Source organism: Moschus berezovskii, chromosome 22 (assembly GCF_049115385.1).
Source record: "Moschus berezovskii isolate FMDL1 chromosome 22, NW_MosBer_1.0, whole genome shotgun sequence".
In the NCBI taxonomy this organism is placed as follows: Eukaryota; Metazoa; Chordata; class Mammalia; order Artiodactyla; family Moschidae; genus Moschus; species Moschus berezovskii.
Window position 1 is genome coordinate 19,134,535 of NC_142481.1, and position 21,607 is coordinate 19,156,141.

At 55.3% G+C, this 21,607-nt stretch overlaps 1 protein-coding gene across 2 annotated transcripts in view; it reads right to left on the minus strand.

Annotated features, from left to right (window-relative positions):
* Positions 1 to 678: 678 nt before the first annotated feature.
* CHST8 (carbohydrate sulfotransferase 8) overlaps positions 679 to 21,607 on the minus strand; it is a 72,618-nt gene continuing 51,689 nt past the window's right edge. The window contains exons 2-4 of one of the 2 annotated variants that reach the window (XM_088830540.1): positions 20,019 to 20,078; positions 2,476 to 2,513; positions 679 to 1,898 (exon numbers count right to left, since the gene is read on the minus strand). In XM_088830540.1, coding sequence (XP_088686666.1) covers positions 792 to 1,898; positions 2,476 to 2,513; positions 20,019 to 20,078 — 1,205 coding nt within the window. In that variant the 3' untranslated portion in view covers positions 679 to 791. The remainder of the gene's footprint in view (positions 1,899 to 2,475; positions 2,514 to 20,018; positions 20,079 to 21,607) is intronic. The other variant, XM_055411101.2, reaches the window with a different exon arrangement.

Here is a 21,607-nt window from a genome sequence, read left to right on the forward strand (position 1 = left end):
GGCAGTCCCCAGAAAGCCCCCATAAAGTGCACTGAGAGAAGGCCCTCCACGGGGACAGGTCTGTCTTCTTTCAGGATAAAGTGTGCCGGTACTGAGATCTCAGGACCTTGTTGGTGGCGTTCTGGCCTTGGGAGCCTGAGTGGAGACGCTACTGCGGGCCCAGAACCGGCACTGCTGGGGCCTCTGCTTTTTCTGCGCATGCCCTGGGCGGGGCCTGCAGGTGCCTGGCTCCCACCATCCTCCCAAGGGAGGAAGAGCCCCAGAAAGCCCCGGGGAAGGGTCCCTGTGCTCCCGCACCAACACACAAAGTATAGATACCTCTGCTCTGGAAACCATGTGCTTTATTTCAAACCTCATTCCAAGGGAAACTCCCCCCTGGGTTGTAGAAAAGCTGCAAACCGCGCGGTTTGGTTCAAGGCAATGCTAAGGGAAATCCCTTACCGCTGGGGCCCTCGTCCGCGGGGCCTCAGACTTCCCTGGTCATCCCTGGTCATCCTGACTCTTGGCGGAGCTGGGTGTGGGCAGCTGGGACTCTGGACTGTCCAGCTCACCACCCTCCCCACCACCCCCCAGCATCTTCCTTATTTGAGGAGTATGGAAGGGGGTTATGGGACAACGGCCAGGGTCTGGTCCAAGGCCTGGGCCTCTGTCCACCCCCGAAGGGCCCGCGCCACCCTCAGAGCCTCCTCAGAGCCCTGTCGCTCTGGGTACATCTCAGCTCGCAGGTGAGGACCCAAGGGGGAGTGGGATGCCCCTGCGGACCGGTGAGTGGGTGGGGCTGGCCCCGCCCCTCAGTACAGGTCTGCAAAGGGCTTGGAGTAGTTGAACATCAGGTAGTCCATGTAGTAGAAGTCGTAGGTACGCTGCCGCTGCAGGGTAGAGAGCTGGGCGAAGTACTGGTGGGTGATGCGGGCTGTCGTCCGCGCCTCCTCCGAGTGCCGGTCCTTGAACCGGGGGAAGGTCAGGTTGCGCGGCGCGTGGATGAGGCTCAGGAAGAAGTTGGCATCGTCCTCCATGCTCTCAAACTTGCCCACAAAGTCATAATCGATGAGGCAGGGGCTGCAGAGCCGGCTGACGTGGTCCCAGTGGATGTCCATGCCCACCGGCCGGTGCACGTCCAGCAGGTACTGCACGAACTCGGGGAACCGCACGCCGGAGCCCGTCCGCAGGGCCTCCCGAGAGGCGTTGGCCCGGTAGCGGGCCAGGATGGCCTTGCCGAAGACGGGGTGGTAGTAGCTATTGGGGTGCTCGAACTTGTCGCGGAAGGCGGAGACCAGCCTCTCGAAGGGCTCGCGCACGAAGAGCATCTTGGTGTAGGTGCTGAGGCGGTGGAGGATGCCCTGGCGGTCGAAGGTGTCCAGCCGCTTCAGGGCGCTGCCGTAGTGCACGGTGTTGTGCTGGATGTCGGCGGTGGACGCGGCCAGCCCGGCCAGCACCATGAGCACGCGCTTCCAGTTGGAGCAGCCCGCCTTGGGCACCTCGCAGTACAGCACGCGGTGGCGATCCTCCACGAAGATGCGGGACACGTGGCGCGGCGTGACCGCCCTGCGGCTGCTGCTGGCGCGGTACTTGGCGCACGCCTCGCGCATCACCCGCTTGCGCTCCCGCTGCGTGTCGCGCAGGCTGGCCCAGCGGCCGGCCAGGGCCCCGGGGGCCGGCCCGACCCACGTGCCGGCCGAGCTGTTGGCGGGGAGGGCCGCCGCAGCCGGCATTTTCTTGATGAGCAGCCGCCGGCGGCGCTGCCGGGGTCGCAGACGGGCCCCCGCGTTTAGCTGAGCTTGAGGGTCCTGGGACACCCGCAGGCTCAGGCCCCGCGGGGCGCGACTGGACAGGTCTCGGGTGACCCTCTCCGTGGCTGCCTTAAAGGCACCATCCTGGGAACTGCCTGGTGGGAGGTCCTGGGGCAAGAAGAGAGGTGGTTAGCAGCGTGTACAGAGCAACTGGGCGCTAAGGGTCCCACGGGACCAGGCACTCGCCAAGGCCGGGGTCCCTGCCTCCTCTGTGGGCTGAGGTTTTTCTCAGATGAGGACGAAGGGGAGAGCCTGGCCCTGCAGGATGCGACCCCTTTGGCCTGAGCCCGCATACAGCCCCCAGAGTCCCCTCGCCCCTCAAGGGCCGTGGTGTGGGGGGCGTCCGGGGCGGGGTGGGGGGGGGGGCAAGTGTTATTTTGGCCACTAGATGGCGCAGGTCTCCCAGGAACAACCTCCTGGCGAGGAGGCGAAGGGGGAGCTGGTGGCCTGAAGGAACCAGGCTCAGATTTAACGCTTCTATTAGCACAGGCGGGAGCCGCCATCCACGGGAAAGGGAAATTCATGGGTCCAAGGTCCCCGGCTTTGTTCCCAAGGCTCCTGGGAAAGGTAGGACACATTTTTCTTTCCAAGAATGGATTTAATGTGAGCTCTGAATTTCTTCCCTGGCCTCCCCAACCTTCCCCAAGCTGCCCATGCTGAGATTCATCAAACTCTCAGAACTCACGTTGTGCGGCTGCTGTGGCCCGATGCTGAACTTTATTCCTAAAAAGCAAACAGAAAGGATAGTATTGGCAACGGAAGTACCACCTGGTCTCCTGTAAGCAGTGGAACCTGCCTATAGGTTCCTGACTCCGGGTGCCTGGGCTAGAGGGCACTTGGTGTGAGCCTGGTGAAAAAATAGTTCAGGGGGCCAGGAGGAGAGGCAAGGCATGGTGCAAGTGCCCCTCCACTTCCCTGACCCACGTGGAGAGTGGGTGCAGCAACAACTTGGTTCCACCGGCTCCCACCTGATGTTAACTTCTGAGCAGCCTACATCCTAGTGTGACCTGGAGAGTCCAGAAGGTGCCCCGCCTACATACCTGCTCAATGGAGCAGCTGGGAGCCTCACAGGCGGCCCCCACCTCACACTGTCATTAAGACACACGGAAGGGCCCTTCAGGAAGGGTCCATCTTCTCTTTATGCCCTGGCTCTGTGAATATGGCACACTTGTGTCTGTACTTGGCACGCAGGTCTGGGAGTGGAACACACTCATTCCCCTTGGACTGGGGCCTCCCCACTGGCTCGGGATCTGCTTTGCAATTTGGGCCACTAGCTTGTCCTGGAGCTCTAGGGTGAGCTGATCTCATTCTGCCCACCCTGGTTTCCTCCAAAGGGCTGAGGAGAGCCCCACATAGTGACTGATTGCCCGGCAAGCCCTTACTGGGGACTAGGGGGAGATGGAGAGAGATTTGTGCATCACTGGCCACACACTGGATCATCCCCTCTGCCCTCACCAAGGAGGTGCTTTGTCTGCACTGGGGCTGGGGTCACTCAGGACAAGTAAGCTCTGGAGAGGCAAATCTTTGGACAAGAAGAGGATTTGGCCCATTTGAAGGGAGGTCCTGGGAGGATGAGAGGATTTCCTTCAAGGAGGGGACGCTATTTAGGAGTCTTGGTCTCCTTCCCCATCCCTACCAGGCCATGGAGGCATTGGGCTCTTCCCACCCCTGTGCCATGTGAGTGGACATGGCTTCTCTGAGGCTTTGCCACAAGCCACAGTCACAATCAGAGCCAACGATCCTATAAACAAGCAGAGAGCTCCAGCTCCCAGCTGGCACAACGGGGCACTGCATCCACCACACCTGGTTGAGTTCTGGCTGCTGCTTGGGGGGTGAGGGGTTGTTCTGGAGACACTTCCCCTGCTGTTTCTGTGTACTCTGCAGAGGTCCAGTGTCTGGAGCCCAGCTGGCCGAGGGACACCCAGGCTCTTTATCCCTGACTCAGGGTCTCTGCTGACTCCTTGTTAGGTCCGGTTTTACAGGTTCAGCCCCTGCTATGACCCTGTCTCATACGGCTCAGTCTGAGGATGTGCCCACAGTTCTCATTCATCAGCAAGTGAGGGTGGGAGCATGGGAGGTCACCTCTAGGCTGGGAAACCTAAATTCCCTGAGCCTGCCAGGACCTTTCCCAAGACCCCAAAGAGGTGGAAGTGAAGGCACAGCTTGTCACACTGCCTCTTTCTTCTGCCGCAGTGCTCTTCTTTGACCTCTTTGTCCAGGGACTCACCCTTCCCTGGGCAAAGGGCAGAGTGTCCACACCTTTCTGGGTATCCCCCAGCTTATAAGCATTATGTGTGCACGTGTGCATGGGTCAGCTCTGAAACAGGCCTTCCCAACTCTTCCATGGAGAGGGGGAAGCTCCATGTAGAACTGACTGCACCCCTCAGGAGGGTGGGGTGTGAACAGTGGGTGCTTGACCTTGAGGCAGAAGCCTCTAGAATTAAGCCCCTCACCAGGATCCCCGTCAGCCCACAGCCTCCTTCCCTTGGCTAGCCACCTCCCATCCCCTCTGCACTCTTTCTCATCTCTTCATGCGGCCTGTCCCTAGCATGAGCTTCCCAAGCTCATTTCCAGCTGATACGTGTGGGTTTCCTCCTGCCGCCAATGATCACAGATCCCTCCACCCGAAGGGCTCCTCTGCACACTCAGTTTTCCTCCACACTGCTGGGTTTCCTTAATTATTTTCTTCTGGTGACAGCAGCTGGCTCTGTTAAATCACCTCTTCCTCCTCAGAGTCTCAGATACGGGAATTTACTCTGCTTGTCAATCCTGTCAGCTTGTCAAGGTGCGATGGTGCTTATTTATATTCCTTTTCTGGAGCAAATGAGTCATGCCAGATTTGGCCGAGAGTGGGGCTGAGGAGTCACTTACAGATGGCATCTTGCCAGCAGGCAAAGTGAGACAAGGATGTGCTTACAGAGGTCACAGCCTCCACAGCCGTGACCTCCCACTGGCACCATTCCCTCAGCCTGGAGGGTGGTGGACTATGAGGCCTGACCCATTTTTATCTGTGCATACTTCACAAGAGGGCCCTGAGCCTAAGGGCTTTCCAAGGCTAGTCACGCCAGAACTCTTGAGTGCAGGCTGGCGATAACGTCCTTGCTGACAGAGCCCAGGGCTGAGTGAGTCTCCTGACCTCTTGGGTACTTTTCCCCAACAAAGCAAACCTGGTCGCAATTGCCCCCTTTGAAAAAAAGGATTATCTTGTGGAAAGCCCAACAACTGATTTTATATGGAGCTTGAGTTTGGCACAAGCTGAATGGCCATGACCCTTAAGCTTATGGCAGCTTGTTTGCAAAGACTGTGAGCCCATCCCATTTGGCCACTTTGGAATAAAGAAACTTAACGATGGAATGTAACAGAAATGGCCCCATTGGCCAAAGGGTAAGTGTCCCTACTTTTTCCATCAAGGAAGTAGCTGTATATGCGCTGCTCAGATAAAGGTTGAAACGAAGACCACCTGCAGCTCTAAGATGTGACAGCTAGGAAATGTCTTGGGCATCTGAGACTTGGGGGGGGGGGTGGTCTGTGCATTCCCCAGAGGACTGCATTTCAGGACCCTGGACAGCTCTGGGGAGCAAGCCAGGGAAGTGCCTCTCCGGCACACCCAGGAAAGTATTGCCACCAGGGGCCCCGGAACCCATGCCACGGGGAGCCTGGAGGGGGGCTTGGCCTCACTATAAGACCACTTACCCCTGCCAAGCCCCCAAATAGGTGTACAGCGTAGATAAAAGCCACAGCCCCGCCCTCTCTTCCATCCAGCGTCACCACGCTGCCTCTCATCCCCTCACTCTGCGCCAGGAGCCCCCAGGGCCAGTTGTGTACGCACTCTCCTTTCAGTGTCTGAGTCTCCTGTCCTCTCCCTTCAGCATAATATTAACAGCCTTTAAGGGAGCCCTCCGGAGAAGGCAATGGCACCCCACTCCAGTACTCTTGCCTGGAAAATCTCATGGACAGAGGAGCCTGGAAGGCTGAAGTCCATGGGGTCGCTGAGGGTCGGACTGAGCGACTTCACTTTCACTTTTCACTTTCATGCATTGGAGAAGGAAATGGCAACCCACTCCAGTGTTCTTGCCTGGAGAATCCCAGGGACGGGGGAGCCTGGTGGGCTTCCGTCTATGGGGTTGCACAGAGTCGGACACGACTGAAGTGACTTAGCAGCAAGGGAGCCCTCTCCCCCCCATACAGTAACGAATAAACAACCACTTTCTCTCTCTGGACAGAGGACATTCGCAGAGTGGTTGAAACACATGCAGTACGATAAGAGTGAGCATCGGTGAGAATAAACAAGGCGTGAGTTATTGAGGCTGCCAACTGTGCTCCACACTGTGAGCTCTTCATTGGCTGAAGGTTTTCTTCTGAGCATCTGGCTGAAAAAGCTTTCTGGTTACCTGCCAAGGGGAGGCAGAGGCTGACGTGAGAGTGTGTGAGGCCAGTTTCCTATCATTAGGCCAGGCAGCCTGAACCTGAGGGAGAGCTTGGGAGGGGAGGTTTCAAGCATGTGGGCTGATACGGGGGGAGGGTCCCTTGCCCATCACTCCTCTCTGAATCACAAGAGGGAGACCTGCTGGGTTGCATTTCTAAGCCTCAATCCTGGATGCCCAGGACCCACTGGGGGTAGGGGTTGGAAACCAGTCTTTCGGTCAGGTTGTGTAGACAGGCAACACTGATGCGGATCCAAACAGGACCAAACAGGACAAAAAGGGCTGCCTCATGAGCCCCTGACCCCTTAGCCCTGGGTGGGCCATTTGAGGAGAGTGATTGCTATTCTGGCTGCTATTCGAGCCCTGGGCCCTGATGGGCAGTGGGGAGAGGGTCCTGCCACTCTAAGCACTGCAACCTTGGGGAAGGCATGGCCATCCCAAAGGGTCAAACCCACAAAGTGGGGCAGAGATGGGAGAGAGCTGGAGAGGCCACAGGGTATGAGTGGAAGCTCAAAGACCCTGCTCTGCCAGGAGTTTCAGACTCGTGGTCCTTGGATTCCCCAGAGGTTTCTGCATTGAGCTGGGGCTCCTTGACTCCTTTTCCCCAGCCTGGCTCTTCTAGTGGCTGAGCCTGCATGGTGGACATCCCCATGCCCACACATCCACTTATGCTGCCCATCTGGCCAGGAACTCTAGGGGTTTCAGGCTGGAGGGAGCCAGAAGGGACATTGAAGGCAAATCCCCCACTGCACCCTGCTTCCCTCATGAGCTAGAGTCAGCCTCCAGGCATCAGTCCCACTCCAGGTTCCCTGGCAGTTGCCTCTGGGGGGATGAGTGCTGTCACCTGCTCTGCTGTTTCCACATCCCAATGAGAAAGAAACAGACACCTACCATGTGTGCCAGGAGAAAGGCCTCCCTGCTCTGGGGCAGTTTCACAGCTGCAGTGTGCGGGACCTCACACAAGTGGTGAGGACCTACAAGGCGTGAAACTGGGGTGCTGGCAGGAAAAAAATGCAACCAGGGCACATGTACTGCCTTCCCGGTGGGGTCGGAGAAGAAACCCCAAGGGAGCTGCCAGGCTCTACTCCACAGGAAGTCTGAAAGGTTTCTCAATCAGGGTCCTCCAGAGAAACAACCAATGGGAGATATATATATATATATATATATATATATATATATATAAATTTATATATCATATAGCAGGAGAATTATTTTAAGGAAATGGCTCTTGTAATTGTGGGGGCTGGGTGAAGTCTGCAGGGCAGGCCAACAGGCTAGAGATCCAGGGAAGAGCTGATGATGCAGCTCAGGTCTGAGGGCTGTCTGGAGGCAGAATTCCTGCCTTCTTTCCTCCTATGGCCTTCAACTGATTAGATGAGGCCCACCCATGCATGGAGAGTAATCTGCTTTACTTGAAGTCTTTTTTTTTTTTTTTAATTAATGAGAAGGGTTGGGGGGTGCTGTGTTAGGTCTCTGTTGCTGCACTCAGGCTTTCTCTAGTTGTGGTGAGCAGGGGCTACTCTGTACAGGCTTCTCATTGCAGCGGCTTCTCTTCTTGCAGAGTATGGGCTGTAGGTGCGTGGGCTTCAGTATTTGCAGCAACCAGGCTCAGCAGCTGCTGCACACGGGCCCTAGAGCACACAGCCTTTAGTAATTGCGGTGTGTGGGCTCAGCAGTTACAGTGCAGGCACTTACTCACTCCATGGCATGTGGGGTCTTCCCAGACCAGGGATCAAATCTGTATCCCTTGCATTGCCAAGCAGACTCCTAACCATTGGATCGCTAGGGAAGTCCACTCGAAGTCCATTGATCTAAAGGTAATCACATCCAAAAAATTCCCTCCCAGTAACATCTAGACTGGTGTCTGACCAACTAACTGTCTGGGCACCAGAGCCTAGTCAAGTTGACATATAAACGTGACCCTCACAGGAGGTATATTAATTTCCTGGGGCTGCTCTCACGGAGTATCACAAGGCTAGTTGGTTTAAAAATAACAAAAATTTATTCTCTCACAGTTCTGGAGGCCAGATGTCTAAAATGAAGGTGTCAGCAGGGCCCTGCTTCCTCTGAATGCTCAAGGGGAGCATCCTTCCTTGCCTTGTCTAGCTATCTGGCTGCCCCAGATGTTCCTTGGCTGTGGCAATTTACATCCAATCTCTGCCTCCATCTTTTTAAGTCTTTATTGAATTTGTTACAATATTGCTTCTATGTTGTGGTCTTTTGGCTAGGAGGCATGTGGATCTTATCTCTCCAACCAGGGATTGAACTCACATCCTCTGCATTGGAAGGCAAAGTATCGACCACGGTACTACCAGGGAAGTCCCCCGTCTCCATCTTCCCATGATTATTTTATGTACCTGTCTACTTGTCTCTTCTCCCTTGGCCATTCTGAATTTTTCTGTTGTTCAGGCATCATGTCTGACTCTGCGAGGCCTCCCTGTCCCTCACCGTCTCCCAGTTTGCCCAAGTTCATGTCCGTTGAGTCAGTGATGCCATCCAACCATCTCATCCTCTGCTGCCCTCTTCTCCGTTTGCCTTCAGTTTTTCCCAGCATCAGGGTCTTTTCCAGTAAGTCAGCTGTTCGCATCAGGTGGCCAAAGTACTGGACATTCTGAATTAGGGTCACCCTAATGACTTCATCTTGATGACATCAGCAAAGACCCTATATATACTATGGTCACCTTCATAGGTACTAGAGGTTGAGACTTCTACCTATTTGGCGGGAAGTGGGGCACAATTCAAACTCATAATGGGGGAGGGGGGTAACTTCAGGGGGCTTTAAGAGCACTGGGCCAGAGCAGCCTAGAGGCGGTGAGGAAACACTTCCGCTGTAGGAATGGGTGGCCCAATCAGTGACAAAGTATTGTGTTAGTTATCTGTGTTCTGGGACAAGGACTGTGTCAACGTCTGGCACCAGGCCTGGCACACAGCAGGAGCTCAATAAATGCTTGTGGAAAAGCTGATGTTGCCTGAACTGAGAGCTGGCCCTGGAGTGGGGGATGTGTGTTGGGCTTCTCCAGGGTTCTGACTGGAGTCCACCAACCCCCAGCTGGGCTTCTCCAGCTCAGCCCGGCAGCCTGGGAAGGGTCTGTGCATCTGGTGGCAGCTGCCAGCCAAGTGACTGGATATAGACATGTGTTGCCCTGGCAGAGGGTCTGTCCATCCACCCAAGCTATGTGGGGTTTGGGGGTCTAGGTGGTCAGAGCAAGGACACACTCAGCTGGCTGCCTCCCATTGCCACCTGGGGGGCCCCTGGCTGGGCCTGCCTCTGGACCCCCATGGTGGCCATTCCTCCTCTGACTCTTCCTGCCAGCTCAGGCTCTGCCCTTTTGAGGGGCAAGCCCTCCCAACCCCCCACTGGTCTCTGCCTGCCTACTTGTGAGCTGCTCTGTTCCTCTGGGCTGGTTGTTAATATATGCAGATTTGATGCAAAACGGAAGTTTAAACACTCTCAGCAATTAGAGGGCAGCTTGGACTCAGGGCACAGAATTCAGATGGAAGAAGCCTCACCAAAGGGCCTTAAATTCTCACTTGTGTTCACTGGAACATTCAACTCATTAAATTCTCTGCTAGGGCCTCAGCTCACAGCCCTGCCACTTCTGCTGACCCCAGGGCCCAGGGCACAAAAATGGGACTCCAGGAGAGGGGGGGCCCCAGACAAAGGTGCCGGCTGCTGCTGGAACCCAAAGATGGGTTCAGAACCCAACCAGGTTTCTCTGGGGTCAGAACCTGGACCTTGGGGAAAGGTAGGGGTCAGGTCAAACGTGCTCCCAGGCTGGATGGTGGGTGGCCCTGCAGGACCCTGTCCTCTGGCCTCAGCCTCTGGGTGGGGGAGCTTCTTCAAGTTGTTCTGAGACAATCAAACTCACAGTGGGGTTCCACAGTGACCCCTGACCCTTGGCCCAGACTTGAGCAAGGGTTTCCTCTCCCTTAACTGAGAGACTGCACCCCGAGTTACAGTTTTTAACAAGGGGTCAGTATATTGGGCTTCCCTTGTGGCTCAGCTGATCCGCTGCAATGCGGGAGACCTGGGTTCAATCCCTGGGTTGAGAAGTTCCCCTGGAGAAGGGAAAAGCTACCCACTCCAGTGTTCTGGCCTGGAGAATTCCATGGACTACAGTCCATGGGGTTGCAAGAGTTGGACATGATTGAGCAACTTTCACTTTCAGTATATTTAAAGGGCTTCCCTGGTGGCTCAGGTAAAGAAACCTCCTGCCAATGCAGGAGATATCGATTTGATCCCTGGAGGAGGAAATGGCAGCCCACAGTATTCTTGCCTGGAAAATCCCACAAACAGAGGAGCCTGGCGGGCTGCGCTCTATAGGGTCGCAGAGTCGGACATGACTGACCATGCACACACGAGTCAGTGTATGTAAGAAGAGGAAAAAAAGAAAATGAGAACACTGCTTTGTGACCTTAACCTCCCTGAGCTTTAGTGTCCTCATCTGGTAAAGGGGATGAAAATACCTATCTTGTGGGTCTGAAAATGTGTAAATGAAGTGGTGCACGGTGCTGGGCACAGAGAGAGCTCAGAGGATGGAGGCCCCCAGCTCGTGATGTTCCCATCACCTGGGCACCTTTGCAGCGTCTGGGTTTCCCTGAGCCCAGCTCCTGCACCAGCGCAGGGACTCTGGGACCTGCCTGCGGGGGAGGGAAGTGGAAATCTTCCTGTCCTGGGCAGATGGGCACCTGACGGCTCTGACTGCTCCTTGTTTTGTTTAGTGATTCCATCCCCTCGCCTCTGTGATTAGGATCCACGATTCAACTGAGTAGTTCCCCGTCAGCTCAGCCTTGGCTGTGAATTCCCTTGGAGCTGTCAGTGTGGCGCATCGGAGCTGCCTGTCAGCCAGCCAGCCAGCCAGTTAGCTGGTCTGCAAAGCCCTCAGCTGCGCTGCCGCTGCACACCCACACACCTGCCCATCACTTGGTTGCGGGGGGGTTGTCCCTGAGCGTCCTGTGTGTGCCCGCCTGTTCTCAGGGGAGCTGAGGCCCCCACTTTGAGGCGGTCCTCTGTCAGAGCCTGGGGTGACTCCGTCGTGTTTGGGGGTGTGTGTGGCTCCAGTGTACATGTCACGCGCATGCCAGGTGTGCACGTTGTGTAGAACAGGACTCGGTAGGTCTTGGCTGCGTTACACCACGAGTGCACCAGTGTGCTTCCTGCTGTGAGCTGTGGCTTGCGCTGGGTGGGGAGGGTGTGTTCACGCCCATGCACAGTTTCTGAGAGCATGTGGCACATGCTTTAGAGCAAGTCCTGCTGTTTTTCTTCCTTTTACGTATTCAACACCCATGGGCCTGGAAGGACGAGCAGGAGCGAGTGAACGCTGCTGCTGATGAGAAAGACATGACACTCGCCAGCAAAGCCACAGCGGCCCCCGGCGGCCCCCATCTCTGCCTCTGTGAGACCTGGTGACAGAACACAGTCACACAGGCGGCCCCATCCGTCCATTCACCCCACACCAAGCACTGCATGTGCCAGGCAGTGTCTTAGGCGCTGGTGACAGTGTCTTGGCTGAGAACGAGACAGTCATGGCTCTGCCCTCATGGGGTTTTCAGTCTGGTGAGGAAGTGAGGTACTGAACAGCAGCTTTCCATGTGTGATGGGGCAGTTTAGGATGTGGTAGGCAGCATGTGTTCTTGCCTGGAGAATCCCAGGGATGGGGGAGCCTAGTGGGCTTCCGTCTATGGGGTCACACAGAGTCGGACACGACTGAAGTGACTTAGCAGCAGCAGCAGCAGCAGGCAGCATGTGGTGGGGGCTGCCAGCAATCCCAGGGCACCAGGCGAGGTCTCCCTCAGGTAGTGACAATGAATCGGCACCCGGGCTTCCTCAATGGCCCCGTGGGTAAAGAATCAGCCTGCAGGGCAGGAGACACAGGGGATGCGGGTTCGATTCTTGGGTCGGGAAGATCCCTTGAAGTAGGAAATGGCAACCCACTCCAGTATTCTTTCCTGGAGAATTCCATGGACAGAGGAGCATGGCGGGCTACAGTCTGCGGGGTCGCCAAGAGTTGGATGTGACTGAGCAGCTAAGTCCAAACATGGGTAATGAGGGCATCCCTGGCAGACTTTGGTGGCCTTGCACCGTGACTTCAGGGTTCGTGGAAGGGTGTCAAGAAATGGCAGGTCCAAGGTTGCAGAGGTCTTATGGTCCTGGCAAGGGCAGAAGGTCCTTCGCTTCTCTCCTAAGGCCTGAGGGGAAGCCTAGAGGGGTTTAAGCTGAGAGTTACTGTGAATTTAAGGGTCATTCTGAGGTGAAGGGTTGAAAACAGAGCAGAAATTCTGGTCAGTGAATGTTGCCATTGTCCGGGCGAGATGTCTGAGGCCTGGACCCAGGTGAGGATGGCAGAATGTGGAGGAAAAGGGATCTTACCCATTGGTGGTCCAGTGGGTAAGATCTCACCCTCCAATGCAGATTTGATTCCTGGTTGGGAAGCTAAGATCCCATATGCCTCATATCCAAACTCCCCCAAACCCCCAAAAACATAAAATAGAAATAGTACTGTAATATTCAATAAAGATGGTCCTTTAAAAAAAATCTTAAAGAAAGTGGAGAAAGATGTGAAGACTATTCAGGAAGAATAGTCAGCAGTGGGTGTGCTGATTAAGGTTTAACAACTGGCTCCAGGGGTGGTGGAGTAGGGGTGGGGAGGAGCCTAATTGATAGTGTTTGCTGATTTCCTGGTGTAAATACTCCTACCATGGCAGATTCCAAGCTACAGGTGTGAATGTGGAGTTGGGACCTCATGGGCTGGTACCAGCCGGCTCCTTGCATCAGTAGGACCCGGGGACTGACCAGGAGTAGAGCCAGGGATGCTGGCTTCTGACTTGAGCAGTGGGTGGATGCTGCTGCCCATTCCCAGAAAGGGAGGCAGATCCTCGCCAAGTCTGAGATACCGATGGGTCTCCCAAGGTCAGACATCCACGATCAGCATGATTGTCAATGCATGGCCATCTGGGGTTTCCTGCTAGGGACCAGCACATCCATCCCTGAGCCCCTGGGCAGCCCTTTGTAGGAACCTGACTCCCCCAGGAGGCCTGAGGTGTCTCCCTCACCAAGTGGCCCCTGCAGCAGGTGGGGGGAGCACATCAAGGAAGCATCAGCTAGATGGATTTACAGCTGGAGGGGGAAGAAGGGAGGACAGGGTTGGCAGGTGTATAAGTGGGGGCGCACTTGTGGCTCTCGGGGGGTCAGTGACAGTGTGGGACCAGCACTTTCCGAGGACAGAGAGCAGGGCTGAGGCAGCCAGTTACCTGAAGCCCTGGCAGTGAGCCTGGCCCGAGTCCTGCCTTTGTCCTGAGCCTGCGGGGAGCCACGGCTTCAGCTCTGCGTGGCCGTGGTCAGGTTAAATGGATGGATGTAACGTTCCTCCTGTTTGGCTGTCAGGGCTCCTGGTGACCGCTCTCCAGCCAGCTCTGCAGGAAAGGGCCTAATTTGGCTTAAATATTGGTGGGTTTCCATGGGGGGGTGACCAGAAAATAAAAATGAGGGAGTCATTCTGGAGCCTGAGGCTGCAGTAGGCCCCACCAAGGGGCTGCCTGTTTTCAGGAAGAATGCCAGCCACACCGACTGGCCCAGGCCTGTGACAGACACTTCTTCACTGGAGCCGAGTCAGGTCATCGGAGGCCGCCGACGGGGCAGCCTCATTATCGCGGTGGCTCGACCATAAGATAATGATCGGTCTGGCTCTGGCCGGCTTCTGGATGTGACGATCCGGCCACCGCGTCAATTACTGAGCTGGTCTGTGGCTGTCAGACCCTTCACAGCTGTTGCTTGTGATACCCTGAAAAGCCACAAAGCAAATCCTTCTAGCTGATGCTTCCTTGAAGTGTCCCCCTGCCCCCAACTGCTGCAGGGGCTGCTCGGTAAGGGAGGCGCCCCAGGCCCCCTGGGGGAGTCGGGTTCCTACAAAGGGCTGCCCAGGGGCTCAGAGATGGAAGCGCTGGTCCTTAGCAGGGTGCCCCAGATGGCCGTGCATGGCCACTGATCATGCCCAGAGGGGTCCCTGGCCTTGATTCCAGCACCACCCAGGCCCATCCTGTCTCCAGGGTCTCCTCCAACCCAGTCGAGACCCTCAAGGGAGAGCAGCATTTCAGAGGTCATCCTCTGTGTCCCGGAGCAGAATGGGGTTCCTGGTGACTCACAGATGGCAAAGGGCAGGCAGGGGATCCTGGCAGTCAACCCAGGTCTTCTCTGTCATCAGTCTGGAGAGATGCAGTTCACAGCTAACCTGAGCACCAAGACAGGTCCTTGGAAGTGGAATCGGTCCAGTCAAGGATTGGGCCACCAGCAGCTCAGGAAGTCTCTGACCTGAGGATTTGGTCAGCTCTTCTTCCCTGGTGGTTAAGATGGTTAAAGAATCCACTTGCAATGCAGGAGACCCCAGGCTTGATCCCTGGGTTGAGAAGATCTCCTGGAGAAGGGAATGGCTACCCACTCCAGTATTCTTGCCTGGAGAATTCCATGGACAGAAGAGACTGGTGGGCTACAGTCCATGGGGCTGCAGTTGGACATGACTGAGTGACCATCACTTTTACAGGAGGTAAGGCCTTAATCCTGACCTTGGCAATGGCTGGGTGTGGAGATGCCCCTTCCCTGGACACCTGGCTAAAACCTACTTCCTCTCCCTTCTGGCTGGCCAGCCCTTGGCTCCTCCCAGCTCAGCACCCAGAGGTCCAACCAGCAATGGACCACACTGGGCTGACAAGGGGCTGACCACAGCAGCCCCAGGCCGTCCTGGGGAGCACAGACATCTGATCCTCCTAGCATTTGGGGGATGTCATGTTAACTCTGAGAGGCACTCTTTGCAGGGAACTCGATGTCTGTGTTTGCCTGGGTGGGGCGGGGGCTGCTGGATTCCTGGCAGGCACTGTCTGAGGTCCTTGAACATTCCGTTCAAGGCTCAGTTCTCCTCTTAGCCTTGGCCTGCAAATCAGCAGCAAAGCCCTGGAAATTAGACCTGCCCACTTTGCAAAGAGAACACGGTCCCCGTGTAATAGCTGCTCGAAGGGTGGCAAGGGTCACTGTGAACAGAGAGCTGAAGAAGATGTTCTGAGCTGTTTTTCTGCTTCCTTTGAAGTCCAACCAGCAGCTGCTCTCGGGATGACGAGCACAGATCACAGGCACAGACTCGACCCTCCCGGCTGTGTGCATTTCTTTCCGAATTAAGACTCCTGTCTGGATCGCCGGGCACGTGTTTTGGGCACCACTTTGCAGTCGAGAATGTGCAATTCCACAAAACAAAAGCAGCCCAACTCAGGCCTCTGTCCTTCCACATCTGTGTGCGGCAGAGACGAAGACCCACCCGCGTTAGTGTGTTTGCAGCCATCCTCTCTAGAATGAATGATTCGCTGGCTGGGTGAGAATGGCTCAGCCCACTGAGACTTTTTCTGCAGGATTAAACGTCATTCCTTCTAATGACTTGATTTATGTCTGGAGGTTTACAGCTCCAAACAAAATATTGTGATGATGGCAATAAATCACACCAGGGATGCTTACAATGGCGATGAGCATGTTTTCTGTTTGTTAGGGAGGTGATTATAGAATGAGGGGCTGCTGCGTAACAGCACATGTGGGGCAGGGAGTGCCCGGAACACACAGGGCATCAGGCAGAGAGGCGCCTGGATAGGCGGGTATCAGGCTTTGAATGCCCAAGGCTTGTGTGACAATCTGTGACTGGAGTTGGCAGGGATTTCGGAAGAGCTGGAAACTCACAGGGAGGCACCACCATGCTGGGTACTGGGGGAGGCTCATGGTTGGTGGACATCTGGAGAATATCATCTCCAGCTTTCAGCCTCACTGCCCTGCTGCACCCGGACTGAGACCAAGAGCCAGCTGAGGTCGGGGCCCAGGAATCCATGCACGGGTTCTGGAGTCTACACTGCTCCTCTGCGCACCAAAAAACATCGGGGACACACTGGGGCCATTTCCCAGTCTGCAGCCCTGTCTTGGGAAAAGAGAGGACCTGGCTGGGCCAGGTTAGGATCACTTTGCAGGGCAGGGCTCCTGGGTAGAATGAGGGCTGATTCCACTGCAGACAGGTGCCCCTGGCTGGCATCTCTCAGTCATGATCTGCAGACAGGGGATCTCCACACACCCCCTCCCACCCCTGCCCAACACACACTCTGGAGACCTTACCCTGCAGAACATAGCTCAGAGAGACTGAAGTCAACCTCAAGGCTTAGATAGCACCCCAGCCTGGGCTCAGGAAGAATTCCACAGCCCAACTTCCCCAGCTCCCGTCCTCAGCTGAAGTCAGAGACGCCATCCCCCATGCCCCCAGTGTCTGGGAACAGGGGCAGGGCAGGGGCTGGAGATGGCATGCAAGAGGGGGAACACTCGAAGGGCAGCCATAGAGCAACCTGGACCATTTCCATCAGCCCAAATGAAGCTCCCTTCTGGCCAGAAATCTGAGAGCACAAGCCTTTACGTTGGTAAAATGGATCCTGTCCCCGGCATCAAACTGGGGGAAAGGTGATGGGAGGAGGCTGGACTGGGGTCAAGTTTTGGGGAGAGGTCTGCTCATCCCTCAGGCTTCCCTGGTGGTTCAGTGGTAAAGAATCCACCTGCCAATGCAAGAGGTGCATGTTTGATCCCTAGGTTGGGAAGATTCCCTATAAAAGGCAACAGCAACCCACTAACAGTATTCTTGCTTAGGAAATCCCATGGACAGAGAAGCTTGGCAGGCTACAGTCCATGGGGTTGCAAAAGAATCAGACACGACTTAGCAACTAAACAACAACAACTGCTCATTGCATGGGAACACAGCAGCTCTTCTGGTCCGTGCACTCTCTTTCTAGGCAAAGAGATTGTTCTCAGAAGAGCCCAATGGCCTACAGTGCCACATCAAAGACTGTGTGCACTGGAGGCAACTCAGGGGTGCTGAACACTGGGGGAAAGTGAGGTAAGACCAGCTGCTGCTCATGGCACATTTAACCGGGAGGTGTGTGTGTGGGGGGCAATCAGGGCGGGGGGAAAGGCTCCTGAGGTACACACAGGATGTCTTCCATGTCAGACGTGATGCAGCACAGGTGACAGACGGGAGATGGCATGTGAGTGGCACAGAGGATGGAGGTGGGATGAGCAGAGGCTAGCATGTGGGTGGCGGTGGTGGATAGTGGGGAGACGGTTGGTGGATGGGAGACATGGATGGAACACGGATAGTGGGTGAATGGGTTGAGGTCCAGGGAAGGGATTTATTTAAAACAATTTTTCATTGGAGTATAGTTGATCCCCTGGAGAAGGGAATGGCTACCCACTCCAGTATTCTTGCCTGGAGAATTCCATGGACAGAGGAGCCCTATGGGCTACAATCCATGGGGTCGCAAAGAGCTGGACATGACTGAACGACTGATCCACACACACACAGTTGATTTACAATGTTGTGTTAGTTCCAGGTGTAGAGCAAAGTGAATTAGCTATACATACACATATACTTGAAGCTGAACCTCCAATACTTTGGCCACTTGAGGTGAAGAGACAGTCTATTGGAAAAGACCCTGATGCTGGGAAAGGTTGAAGGCAAAAGGAGAAGGGGCAGCAGAGAAAGAGGTGGTTGGAAGGCTACACTGACTCAGTGGACATGAGTTTGAGGAAGCTCTGGGAGACAGTGAAGGACAGGGTGGGTTGCAGTCCATGGGTCACAAGGAGTCAGACACGATTTAGCATCTGAACAACAAATACACATATCCACTCTGCTTGAGATTCTTTTCCATATAGGTCATTACAGAGTGCTGAGTAGAGTTCCCTGTGCTGCACAGTAGGTCCTCATTAGTTACCTATTTGACGTGTAGCAGGCTGCATGTGTCACTCAGGGAAAGGACTTGAGATGGAGGTTGGGTGAGGGCTGGACAGGTGGGTAGCTGGAGGGGGGACGGAGGGATGAGGAAGCTGCACAGACACAGGCAGGCTCCAGCCCAGCCCCCCTGGCCAACGATGCAGCCTGTGGCTGTGCCCTCCCCGTGGAAAAGATGGACAGAAAGCCCAGCCCCTGACCATTTTTGGCTTCCCTGATGCTCAAGAGGTGGCCAGGGTACAGCAGCAATGGTAACCTAGGACCCCCTCTGACCCCTTTGGGCCCTGAATGTACATCCTGGCTGCTTCAAAAGATGGCACGACCCTTTCCACCAAACGCTGAGAGCAATCTCCAGTATGTCGGGAGACAAAGCTTCTGTCCATCTTTGATGAAAACAAAGGCAAAAAAAAAAAAAAAAAGTGTGGTCTGTTTTATAAAGTGTGGCAAATTTTAATAATGAAAACCTCAGAACACAGAAAACCGAAACCTTTCTAATTCTGGGCAGCTAAGGAATAATCGTAACGTATTTCAACTTCAGAAGCAAGAAATAACCTTTTATCACCTAATTTAACAATGTTCCTGGGAAAATATGTTAAAAGAATATGAAAATGCTATTTAAATGATAAAATATGCTGTCCTGGATGGCAAGGATTCTAATTGCCAAGCTCAGAGTCCAAACACACTTCCATGCCAGCTCCGACAGACACCGCTAATGACACAGTGTCCGTAACGAGGCACGGCAGAGAGGGTCAGCATCTCTCCTGGGATCTGCCAAAGCCCGACAGCTGTCTGGGCTCCGTGGCACTCATCAACAGCCCTGCCTTGTGAAGTATGAACCGGTTCGGTATTAATATTAATCTGCCAGCACATTAATATTAATCAGTTAATATATACTTCCCATGACAACAAGAGATAAAGGAATCTTATTATGTGGGGGATCAGGGAACACAGAATTTCTAAGTGGATTTCTTTGGGATGCACGGCATGAAGGAGTCTAAGCCTTTTAGGCATGTCGTCTCCGCAGAGAAAGGAACTGGGGCGCGCATGTGGAAATACATGAGCACGAAGCACCCGGGGTGGGATGAATCCTCTCCGGGGCAGGGAGACGTCTCCCCTAGTTGGTGAGCTGGTTGGTGGGGACATGGTGTGGGGGAGGTGTGGGTGGCTCCCACATCTCTTCCTCTCTGAGGAAGAACCGTTCTTGGGAGGAGCAGTCTGCATAGCTCACGAGGAGAAAATACAGTGACAGCCCTAGACCCCCAATCCTCCTGGTCCTGATGAAAGGGGACTGGTGTGCTTCTGGAATTACTTACCTGGGACCTGGCAGGTGCTGAGGACACAAGGGTGTCTCATGCACTTCTGCAGGGGAGGTTGTGCTGTTTTGCTTGAAGGCATGAGTCTCAGGTTACCCGTGTTGCTGGCATCCAGGCGGCTGGCCCTGTCGGTGGCAGAGCCAAGGGCCAGGCCAGACCTGTCTGACTCCATGCCTTTGTTCTAACCATGAGGCAACACTGCCTGGCAGTGTCTGGGGACAGTGGGCTGGCCAGGCAGGGGCTCACAGCAGGTCTCACAGAGCCATCACCACTGGCCTCACGTGGATAGGATGAGTACTCAGGCTGCCCACTCTGGGGTTCCTGGGAAGACCAGCATGTTGAGTGGTGGCAGAGCCCTCTCCCACCAAGGACTGCCTTCCTGCATGCTCATCTGCAGACAGCTTCCAGAGGCAAAGGCACATCTGAGCACAATTAACATTTTAAGCACTAATTATTTTCCTTGGGTGTCTAAGTCTGAGGATCCTTCAATCTCAGTTTAATTGGAGAAAAATGGTCATCAGTTATTGAACAGCGGGAGGGCGGCTCCACACTTCCCCAATACTGAGTCAAGCCGAGAATCATCCAAACATATGAGTCCCCGTGGGCGGGCCACAGGCGAGGGTGCGGTGGGCGGGCCTCGGGCACCCTGCCCTCCCAGACATCTGCCAGGAAGGCTTTGGGGCCGAGTTAATCACTCGCCTTTTTGTCTTTTCCATTTTGCTCCACTTTCTGCAACAGCATCTGTTGCAAGAAAACCAACTGCAAGAGGAAATGGGATTCATTATTAAAAGGAGAGCTTATAACGTTCCCTTCACTCCCCGTTGTACTTGATGATAATCTGAGCTCATAATGAAATCCTCAGGCCCACCCTGGCGAGGCTGGGAGGGCTGGGGGGTTGGCGGAGGATGCCCTGGCCTGCAGCTGAGTGACACGGTGATGCCGGCCCGAACAGACACTGGCTGTTCAGTCCAGTGCCCACAGTTGCCTCTCCCCTCCTCTGGGGGTGGGCACCTGGTGTCCAGGGTCTCATGGGAGAACCATGAGGTTCTCGTGCCCACACTCGTGGAAAACTGAAAGGAACGTTTTATTTTGCTTTGCCTATTTTTTCCCCACTTTGATTCTCTCTGAGCAACCAATTAAAAGACTCATTAGTTCAGGAGCCCTGACAGGGAGCTGAGAAAGTGGCCCCCAGAAGCCTGGCGGCTGGTGAATCGGGGGAGTGAAAGCACTGTTCTGGCAGAAACTTTGTAGACGGGATGGCCTGGCCCAAGGCTGTGGCGGGGTGGGGGTCCAGGACACAGCGGGGTGCTAAATCTGTAGCCTCTCAGGGGACAGGCCCTCAGGTCCAAGTAGCCCTGGGGGTAAATGCACAAGAGACTCTAGGAGAAAGGGTCTGACCCAGTGCATGCCCTTGTGGGGGACCTGAGCCCTGAGTGAGGGCATCAAGTTGTGTGTGCAGCTGGGAAAGCTGAGTTCAGCTGTGTCCATCCGTGGTCATGTGACAGCCCCCTGTCCAAAAGCACATACTCCTACCAGCCCCCCGACCCCACTGGGTAACCTCTCCTAGTCACGCCCTGTGACCCCACTCACTAATGACCCCACGCTGACACCTTCCTGCTCAGAATACCCTTCTCCAGCCCCGCGTCGCTCTCAGCTTCCATATCCCTGGCTGCCCCTCCTTGGGAAGGGATCTGACACAGAGCAGCCTGATGCACTGATGCAGGGCCTGGGTCTTTCCTGGCCTGACCCCGCTGGCCTGCGTCTGGGTGCCGCGGCCCCTCAATCACGTCAGTTGCCTGGGATCACCCTTGACCCAGGCTCCGGCTTCACCAAGGCCCCCGGGCCTGCAGGACTCGGACAATACAGCCTGTATCGAAGGGCAGGAGCTACCCGGAGATCCGAGTGCCTGATACTGCCCCTCCCCATCTGAGGTGGGGGCCCGCCGCAAGTGCCCGCCCTCTGCAGGGGGCCTCTGCCTCCCTTCCCTGGAGCTCTGATCCTAGAGGGGTGGGTCTCCCATCTCAGCAACTTACCTACAGCACCCAGAACCACCCTGGGGGCCACCCAGGGAAGACCTCGCTCTGCTCCCACACTGACCCTGCTGTCCTGGTCAGTGAGGATATGTGTCGATTCCAGATACCCTTGTAGAAGCTCTGGACCCTTAAAGAGAAGCCCACTAGGTTGGTGTCATTTTGACCCAACTGGACTCACGAAGAGACGGAGATGCACACACATGAAGCCACCCAAAGACACAGAGCTGGTCAGTGGCTGAGCCAGGATTTGAACCG